The sequence below is a fragment of the Hemibagrus wyckioides genome, linkage group LG07 (genome assembly GCF_019097595.1).
Source record: "Hemibagrus wyckioides isolate EC202008001 linkage group LG07, SWU_Hwy_1.0, whole genome shotgun sequence".
Classification (NCBI taxonomy): domain Eukaryota; kingdom Metazoa; phylum Chordata; class Actinopteri; order Siluriformes; family Bagridae; genus Hemibagrus; species Hemibagrus wyckioides.
The window spans coordinates 5,079,112-5,089,111 of NC_080716.1; the positions used below are offsets into that span (position 1 = coordinate 5,079,112).

The following is a 10,000-nucleotide window of genomic DNA, read 5'->3' on the forward strand; positions in this document are numbered from 1 at the left end:
TTTTTATAGTTTTTCCTCCTTCGTTTTTAAAAAAAATCTCCATCCACATGAAAACACAAAACTCGGTCTGCAGCTGTTAAGAGCATGCACAACCAACAGGTGGTGATATAATCTCCACCGTAAATCAGAAGCCTGAGACTCTGACTTCACAAGCAGTGTTGCCAGATTGGGCGGGTTTCCGCCCAGTTGGGCTTCTTTTGGTCACGTCTCACCGGGAAAAAGTGCACTGGGCGGGTTGATAAATTCTGGGCTGTTTTTTTAATGCAACTGGCGGGTTTTTATTTCTGACTATAAACATGATGTTTTATTCATTTTCTATTCAAATGAATAAATAAACTATAATGTGTAATTTTGATGTTTTAATTATATGGTTCAGTTTAGCCAGTAAGGTTCAGGAGAGTCCTGTCCAGTCAGACTTCAGTCTTCATTACCGGGTTGTTGTAATCATTCTACTCGTTAAGCCGATATCAAGTTATTAACCGTTATAACTGTTTGTTATTGTATTAGTTATAACAGTGTGCATTTTGGGCTGGTATTTTTTTAATGGGAAGGTTTTAAACTGTAGTTGGTTTGGAAATCTTCAGTCCAATCTGGCAACCCTGTTCACAAGCCAAAAATCTCCGGTTTCTCTGTTTACACGATAACACTGAAACCGGAGTTTTTAACAAACTTCACCCTGGCAGGAGTTTTCAAAAATGTTGGGTTTCAGTGACCGGATGCTGCGTTTGCGTGTGGACGAACGGACAAACCGCAATAAAAAAAGCTGCGGTTTTAAAAATAGCCGCGTTGGTGTGGACAGGGCCTCAGGCTGATCCACTGAGGAGTAAAGTGCTGCCGCATTACTGTTCTTTCTGTTTGAGCGTCTAATCCGTCTCTGAAATCAGATGAGTTTGATTAAGAAATCCTGCTTGTCTGTCTCCGGTGTGTGTGTGTGTGTGTGTGTGCGTGTTTGTGTGTGTGTGTGTGTGTAGGTCAGCGGATATTGGAGTTCAGTACCAGTGTGTTCAGCTGCAGAGTGGTGTTCAGTCCATCAGAGGAAACTCTCTATTCTCAGGTCTGTTCTGCTTCTGATGAATAAACCCGATGAAGTTCACTCCAGAGTCAGGAAAAAACCCAAACACACACAGCTTTATTACAGCTTTATAATTACAGCTTTATTACAGCTTTATAATTACAGCTTTATTACAGATTTATTACAGCTTAATAATTACAGCTTTATAATTACAGCTTTATTACAGATTTATTACAGCTTAATAATTACAGCTTTATAATTACAGCTTTATTACAGCTTTATAATTACAGCTTTATAATTACAGCTTTATTACAGCTTTATAATTACAGCTTTATAATTACAGCTTTATTACAGCTTTATAATTACAGCTTTATTACAGATTTATTACAGCTTAATAATTACAGCTTTATAATTACAGCTTTATAATTACAGCTTTATTACAGCTTTATTATTACAGCTTTATAATTACAGCTTTATTACAGCTTTATAATTACAGCTTTATAATTACAGCTTTATTACAGCTTTATTACAGCTTTATAATTACAGCTTTATTACAGATTTATTACAGCTTAATAATTACAGCTTTATAATTACAGCTTTATAATTACAGCTTTATTACAGCTTTATTATTACAGCTTTATAATTACAGCTTTATTACAGCTTTATAATTACAGCTTTATAATTACAGCTTTATTACAGCGTTATTACAGCTTTATAATTACAGCTTTATAATTACAGCTTTATTACAGCTTTATAATTACAGCTTTATAATTACAGCTTTATAATTACAGCTTTATTACAGATTTATTACAGCTTAATAATTACAGCTTTATAATTACAGCTTTATTACAGCTTAATAATTACAGCTTTATAATTACAGCTTTATAATTACAGCTTTATTACAGCTTTAATACAGCTTTATTATTACAGCTTTATAATTACAGCTTTATAATTACAGCTTTATAATTACAGCTTTATAATTACAGATTTATAATTACAGCTTTATTGCAGCTTTATTATTACAGATTTATAATTACAGCTTTATTACAGCTTTATAATTACAGCTTTATTACAGCTTTATTATTACAGCTTTATAATTACAGCTTTATAATTACAGCTTTATTACAGCTTTATTATTACAGCTTTATTATTACAGCTTTATAATTACAGCTTTATTACAGCTTTATTATTACAGCTTTATAATTACAGCTTTATAATTACAGCTTTATTACAGCTTTATTATTACAGCTTTATTATTACAGCTTTATTACAGCTTTATTATTACAGCTTTATAATTACAGCTTTATAATTACAGCTTTATAATTACAGCTTTATTACAGCTTTATTATTACAGCTTTATTATTACAGCTTTATAATTACAGCTTTATTACAGCTTTATAATTACAGCTTTATCATTACAGCTTTATTATTACAGCTTTATTACAGCTTTATTATTACAGCTTTATAATTACAGCTTTATTACAGCTTTATTATTACAGCTTTATTACAGCTTTATAATTACAGCTTTATAATTACAGCTTTATTACAGCTTCATTCCACCTTTATTATTACAGCTTTATTACAGCTTTATAATTACAGCTTTATTACAGCTTTATAATTACAGCTTTATTACAGCTTTATAATTACAGCTTTATTACAGCTTCATTCCACCTTTATTATTACAGCTTTATTACAGCTTTATAATTACAGCTTTATTACAGCTTTATAATTACAGCTTTATTACAGCTTTATAATTACAGCTTTATTACAGCTTTATTACAGCTTTATAATTACAGCTTTATTGCAGCTTTATTAGAGCTTTATTACAGCTTTATAATTACAGCTTCATTACAGCTTTATAATTATAGCTTCATTACAGCATTATTCCACCTTTATTATTGCAGCTTTATTACAGCTTTATAATTACAGCTTTATTACAGCTTTATAATTACAGCTTTATTACAGCTTTATAATTACAGCTTTATTACAGCTTCATTCCACCTTTATTATTACAGCTTTATTACAGCTTTATAATTACAGCTTTATTACAGCTTTATAATTACAGCTTTATTACAGCTTTATAATTACAGCTTTATTACAGCTTCATTCCACCTTTATTATTACAGCTTTATTACAGCTTTATAATTACAGCTTTATTACAGCTTTATAATTACAGCTTTATTACAGCTTTATAATTACAGCTTTATTACAGCTTTATAATTACAGCTTCATTACAGCTTTATAATTATAGCTTCATTACAGCATTATTCCACCTTTATTATTGCAGCTTTATTACAGCTTTATAATTACAGCTTTATTACAGCTTTATAATTACAGCTTCATTACAGCTTTATAATTACAGCTTTATTACAGCTTCATTCCACCTTTATTATTCCACCTTTTTTTATTACAGCTTTATAATTACAGCTTCATTTCAGCTTTATTATTACAGCTTTATTACAGCTTTATAATTACAGCTTTATTACAGCTTTATTATTACAGCTTTATTTCAGCTTTATAATTACAGCTTTATTACAGCTTTATAATTACAGCTTTATTACAGCTTTATAATTATAGCTTCATTACAGCTTTATTCCACCTTTATTATTCCACCTTTATTATTACAGCTTTATTACAGCTTTATAATTACAGCTTTATTGCAGCTTTATAATTACAGCTTTATTACAGCTTTATAATTACAGCTTTATTACAGCTTTATTATTACAGCTTTATAATTACAGCTTTATTACAGCTTTATTATTACAGATTTATTTCAGCTTTATAATTACAGCTTTATAATTACAGCTTTATTACAGCTTTATAATTACAGCTTTATTACAGCTTTATAATTACAGCTTTATAATTACAGCTTTATTACAGCTTTATAATTACAGCTTTATTACAGCTTTATAATTACAGCTTTATTACAGCTTTATAATTACAGCTTTATAATTACAGCTTTATAATTACAGCTTTATTACAGCTTTATAATTACAGCTTTATTACAGCTTTATAATTACAGCTTTATAATTACAGCTTTATTACAGCTTTATTACACCTTTATTATTACAACTTTATTCCACCTTTATAATTACAGCTTTATTATTACAACTTTATTCCACCTTTATTACAGCTTTATAATTACAGCTTTATAATTACAGCTTTATTACAGCTTTATTACACCTTTATTATTACAACTTTATTCCACCTTTATAATTACAGCTTTATTACAGCTTTATAATTACAGCTTTATTACAGCTTTATAATTACAGCTTTATAATTACAGCTTTATTACAGCTTTATTACACCTTTATTATTACAACTTTATTCCACCTTTATTACAGCTTTATTACAGCTATATAATTACAGCTTTATTACAGCTTTATTACACCTTTATTATTACAACTTTATTCCACCTTTATTATTACAGCTTTATTACAGCTTTATAATTACAGCTTTATTATTACAGCTTTATTACAGCTTTATTACACCTTTATTATTACAACTTTATTCCACCTTTATTATTACAGCTTTATTACAGCTTTATAATTACAGCTTTATAATTACAGCTTTATTACAGCTTTATTACACCTTTATAATTACAGCTTTATTCCACCTTTATTATTACAGCTTTATAATTACAGCTTTATTACAGATTTAGTGCATCTATTTATTTATTTTCTTTAAAATTTAGAGCTGTGATTGTTTTGTTCTGAAATGGTTGTAGCTCTTCACTGAGGGTTCATAAGGAGTTACACAATAATTAAACAAAATATTACACAAACTCTACAAGAAGTAAAGAGCTTTGAACGAACAAACAAATAAAAAAAAATCCCACACTGCAACTTTAAGTGTGGAACCACTGAGTGTTTGAGCTTTGATCTTTCCTGTGGCTTTCAGTCCATCAAACCTGACCTCCAGCACAGAGACCCGTGAAGGAACATTCTGGAATTCTAGGAACATCCAGTTTGCCCAAGTTCACTGACAAAAACTCACTGAACTCTAAAAGCAGGCGGAATTCCCATTTCCCTCGTGTTCTACATGATAAAACCTGATTTTTGTGAAAATCTTAAAACCTAAAGAAATCTTTTTTATGAACAAAGACATATAATACAGTTCTTTATGTGTATTTTCTTAGCTAATGGCACCGAAATCATTCAGATCTTCTCCATGTTGATCAAACTCAGGGACTAGCCACATAAACATGACCTTGCACTGGACATCCACAGGTTTGTCTAGCAGAGGCACTAAATAAATGGCCTCCAGTTCTAAAGTCTGTATTTGGCTATATTTATGGTCATGTGACAAAAATTAAGCAATCAGAAAACAGCTGTTACAAATTCCACACATAAAAATCATTTTAGAAATCATTATAAAGCATTTAGCAATTCACCAAAAAATGTAAACATTAATAAATGGCTTTGTTTTAGATTAGTTTGAAAGTAGACGTTTTTACGTTTCTTTAGGTTCCAGAGAATAGGAACTGTACTATTGACTGTGCCTGATTAGCATGCTAATATATGCAGATACACGACCTGATCACGGACACATCTCGGCACAAGCTACTGGTCCTGGCTGGACGCTCCCTGGAGGACAGCGGGGACCTCGTCTTACACACCGGACACTTCTCTCCAAACCACTTCGTTCAGATCTTTACAGATGAGGAGGTCAGTGAAAAAAAAGTTACGTTTCTTTAACCTATTGATTTTAACAGAAAAGAGCCAAGGATTCTGCACTGACTGCATTATAATTTTTTTGCACTCTACAGATTCAGCAGCAACTGAACTCTGCGAGCGTGACAGGAAAAGCAAACCTGACCCTTAGTTGCCCGAAGACTGGAACGTGGAAGAACTCCATACTTGCGAAACACAATTTACAAGATGTAATCGACATTAAGGTGAACCCTTTAATGGTGCTGCCCAAAATGGACGGTCTCCAGGAGTTCACCGATCATCTCTGTGAGAACATTGAGCCTCTATCTCCGTTTGATCTCCTGGAACCCCCAAGCACGGTGGGGTTCCTCAAACTCTGTCGTCCCTGCTGCTACATATTTCCTGGTGGGAGAGGGGACTGCGCCTTTTTCGCCGTCAATGGATTCAATGTCCTGGTCAACGGTGGATCGGATCCACGCTCTTGCTTCTGGAAGTTAGTCAGGCATCTGGACCGTGTAGATTCTGTTCTTCTCACTCACGCTGGGACTGATAATCTTCCAGGGATTAATAGTCTTTTTGCCAGGAAAGTCGCTGAGCTCGAGGAAGACGATTCCTCCAACTCAGAGGAGAAAGAAAAATGGCTGAAAAATCTGATCTCTCCAGAGTTGGGCGTTGTTTTCTTTAATGCACCAAAAAGGCTGAAAAAAATTCAAGGTGATTCGAATGTGCTGCGAAGTAGCGATCAAGCAGGCCTTACCTTACGTCACTTGGAGAAACTCAAGATCTCAGCAGAACCACTACTTCGCAATTCAAGTGGTCCCCTAGAACCGGTGATTCTGTTTCAGAAGATGGGTGTTGGATGTCTTGAGCTTTATGTCATTAACCCGGTTAAAGGCAGCAAAGAGTTTGAGGACTTCATGAACCGCTGGCCAGAAAACAGCACCAACCCCAAAGGCTCCGAAGTTCCCCTAAGTTCTCTGGTGTCTATTTGCACTTTACTTGCGTGGCATCCTGCCAGCCCTCATGAGAAGATCATACGAGTCCTTTTCCCTGGGTCAACACCACAAACAAAAATACTGGAAGGTCTAGAAAAGCTGAAGCACCTGGAGTTTCTCAAGCGTCCTGTAGTGTGCTCCAAAGATATCGAGCCGAAGTCAGAAAAGAACCCAAAAAGAGCCGAGAGCCAAGACAGCCTCAAGTCTGGCACCAAAGAATCCAGGACAAGCAGTGCCACCACTAAGGAGAAATCAGCCCATGGGAATCCAGAGCCAAAAGACCAGGTCAAGACCAAGACTATGAATGGTGAGGAAAAAACGAAGTCTGTTGAAAATGATGCCAAGTCTAAACTGAACAAAACTATTGCAAGGAAGGAATCGTTTAAAGCCAACAAAAAAGATGACAGGAGTAGCATGCCTGTGTCAAAGAAACAGGAAATCAAACAGAGGAAAACATCAGGTAAAAAGGATTCCCCATCGAACAAGCAGAAGAATGATGAAAAGACTGAAGTCAGAAAAAACAATCTGATGGGGAAAGAGGCCAAGAAAGTGACTCCAAGGTCTGCATCGCCTTCTGCAAACCCAAATAAATCTGCAGGTCCAAAGAAAAATGCAATTAAAGTAAACAAAGGGACAGAAGACAAAGTCAAAATCAATAAATCTAACAAGGAGCAGCAAAACCAGAAGCTCTCAGCTGACGTGGATGCAGATCCAAAACCCTCGAAAATATCTTCACCTGAGGACATGACATCACAGTTTCTTGAAATGGAGCAAGAGCAGTCACATGAATTGTCTGCCGGCATCCGGTCAAGGAAGGAATCAGGAAGTGAGCCTGATCCAAAAAACAGCCATGTGAGTCCAGAGAAATCTACAGATGACCTGCCGAATCCAGTCAAGTCCACTGAGGCCTCTGGGAATGTCAAGACTCCAAAGAGTGAGCGCAGTGTAAACCTGGACCTGACACCCACTGAGTTTAGCTGGGTTGATGGAGCTCTGAAGGACAATCCGCCCAAGAGTGGCCAGGACGAAGTCTGCATTAGCCCAGATGAAAAGACATTGGAGTTGAGTTCTCCAAGATCTGGTCCAAACAGCGCAGGTCATACGCCATACCACATTTCCCCTGAGGAAACTTGGGCCTCCAGTGACCGCAGCAGTTTAGCGGCTAAGATGTGCTTGGGATCAGACAGCCAGCAAGGAGCATCGTGTAAGACTTCAGAGTCTGGATGTCCCAGAAGTACACAAGAGAGTAACTCCAGCTCTTCTAAAGAGAAACACTCCAGTTTCTTGTCTTTGAGCTCTTTCAAGGACATTATTCCTGATATATCACCTACGGTGACCACCACCACCCACTCGATGCCTGCTGAAGTTAGCTCACCACAGTCCACTGAGGTTGATGAGTCCTTATCGATGTCCTTTGAGCAGGTGCTTCCTACGGTGAGTGAATCCACAAACGAAGACGAGACATCCTACTCTAATGGACACTATGCAGATCCTGACTTCAAAGTAGGCATGTCTTTATCTTTAAAGATGGCACATGGCAAGAGGGTGATGAACGACGCCCCAGATGGACGTCCTTCTGGACCCCAGAGTCTGATGTTTGATGCTGCTCATGATGTCGACCTTTGTTTGGTTTCTCCCTGTGAATTTAAACATTTCAAACCTCTAGAGAAAGATCAGCACACCCTTTCACCAGCAATGATGGCTACCAGCCCTCATGACTTCTCGGATGACAGTGATCGCTCCCAAGAAGTGGTGAAGCCGCTGCAGCAGATGTTTTTTGGCAACAAGTCCACTCACCCAGCCCAGGAAACTCCGCTCACCTCTGCTAGCGACTACTTCCCCACTGCCTCGGATTCTGACCCCCCACCCGGCCTGGAGGAATGCCCTTCTATCACTGCAGATGGTGCATTAGATTCTGATGAGGAGGCAGGTGTGCAGTGCTCCTCGGAGAACTTGAACCTGAATAATTCACCACTTCAGGATCCTCTTCCTGTTCCTCTCAAAGACTTCCCTCCTCTTCCCGCCCAGCCTGGGGCCTGCATGCCTGATCCTGGGAAACTTGGGAAAACAGGAGCAAAGAACAGAAAGACGACTGTGGTTACGCAGAGGCTGAGTGCATCTAGCAGTTCGGCACAAGCTAGCAAGTCCAGAACAGGAACTCAGAGTGGATCGGCTGGGAGTCTGAGGTCCAACTCTACCGTAGACACTCCAATATCACGTTCTTCTCATTTTGGTGCAAAACGACTAACCACCACAGGTGGGAAAAGATTTATAAGGAAAAGACAAAGATTGTTTGTTTTAACTGTTGGCTGTTGCAAAATTCATAGCGTGTAGTTTCCTCAGTGGATTTTATTCAGATTATAACGTTTAATCCTTGCTACAAAGTGTTTGGAGTCCTTCACTGTTTCCTGTAAAATCCAAATAAACAAGGACCAGTTAGCTTCTTAAACTAATTCTCTTATCTAACTGGTGTTTCTCCCTAATCACCACCAGGTATGAAGGGCATCACCTCTGTGTATTTAGACCTGGCGTATCTCCCATCTGGAAACGCAGCATCCACTATTGATGTCGAATTCTTCTGCCGCTTGCGATCATCCTGTTACATTATAAGTGGAGATGATGATCTTAAAGAAGCCATGATGAGACCCATTCTGGATGCTTTACTGGACGGAAAGTCTGTTTGGCCTGAAGATGTGCCAGTAAGTTCACACTAAGCAACATGTAGGGTTCCTTATCTAAAGGAATGATACCCAGTAAGAGAGCGAGCCAGTAAGACAGACACACAACTAGAGAGACACCCAGTAAGAGAGTGAGCCATTAAGAGAGACACCCAGTTAGAGAGATGCCCAGTTAGAGAGACACCCTGTAAGAGAGACACCCAGTTAGAGAGACATACAGTAAGAGAGACACCCAGTAGGAGAGACATACAGTAAGAGAGACACCCGGGAAGAGAGACATATAGTAAGAGAGACACCCAGTAAGAAAGACACCCAGTAAGAGGATCAGCCAGAAAGAAAGCCAACTAATTAGAGAAACAGTTAGCAAGAGAACTCCTAAGAAAGTCAGTAGGAGAGCCAGCCAGGAAGGGGGTCAAGGATACTAGGCTAAGCGTGTATCTCAGTGCATGTCATCTTCTGTCTGCAGGTGACACTAATCCCCACGTTCGAGTCGATGGTGATGCACGAGTGGTACCATCAGACCCAGGAGAGGCAGCAGCAGCTGGGCATCACGGTTCTGGGTAGCAACAGCACAGTAGCCATGCAGGAGGAGACGTTCCCCGCCTGTAAAGTGGAGTTCTGACAGGCGGTGATAAAATAACAAGAAGAGTGGGCGGGGCTTAA

General features: G+C 37.4%; 1 protein-coding gene across 1 annotated transcript in view; it reads left to right on the forward strand.

Annotated features, from left to right (window-relative positions):
- map1sb (microtubule-associated protein 1Sb) overlaps positions 1-10,000 on the forward strand; it is a 16,196-nt gene that overhangs the window by 4,190 nt on the left and 2,006 nt on the right. Inside the window, exons 3-7 of the mRNA XM_058395629.1 lie at positions 972-1,054; positions 5,539-5,679; positions 5,781-8,916; positions 9,153-9,358; positions 9,804-10,000. The exon at positions 9,804-10,000 is cut by the window's right edge and continues 2,006 nt beyond it. Of these exons, the coding sequence (XP_058251612.1) occupies positions 972-1,054; positions 5,539-5,679; positions 5,781-8,916; positions 9,153-9,358; positions 9,804-9,959 (3,722 nt within the window). The 3' untranslated portion in view covers positions 9,960-10,000. The remainder of the gene's footprint in view (positions 1-971; positions 1,055-5,538; positions 5,680-5,780; positions 8,917-9,152; positions 9,359-9,803) is intronic.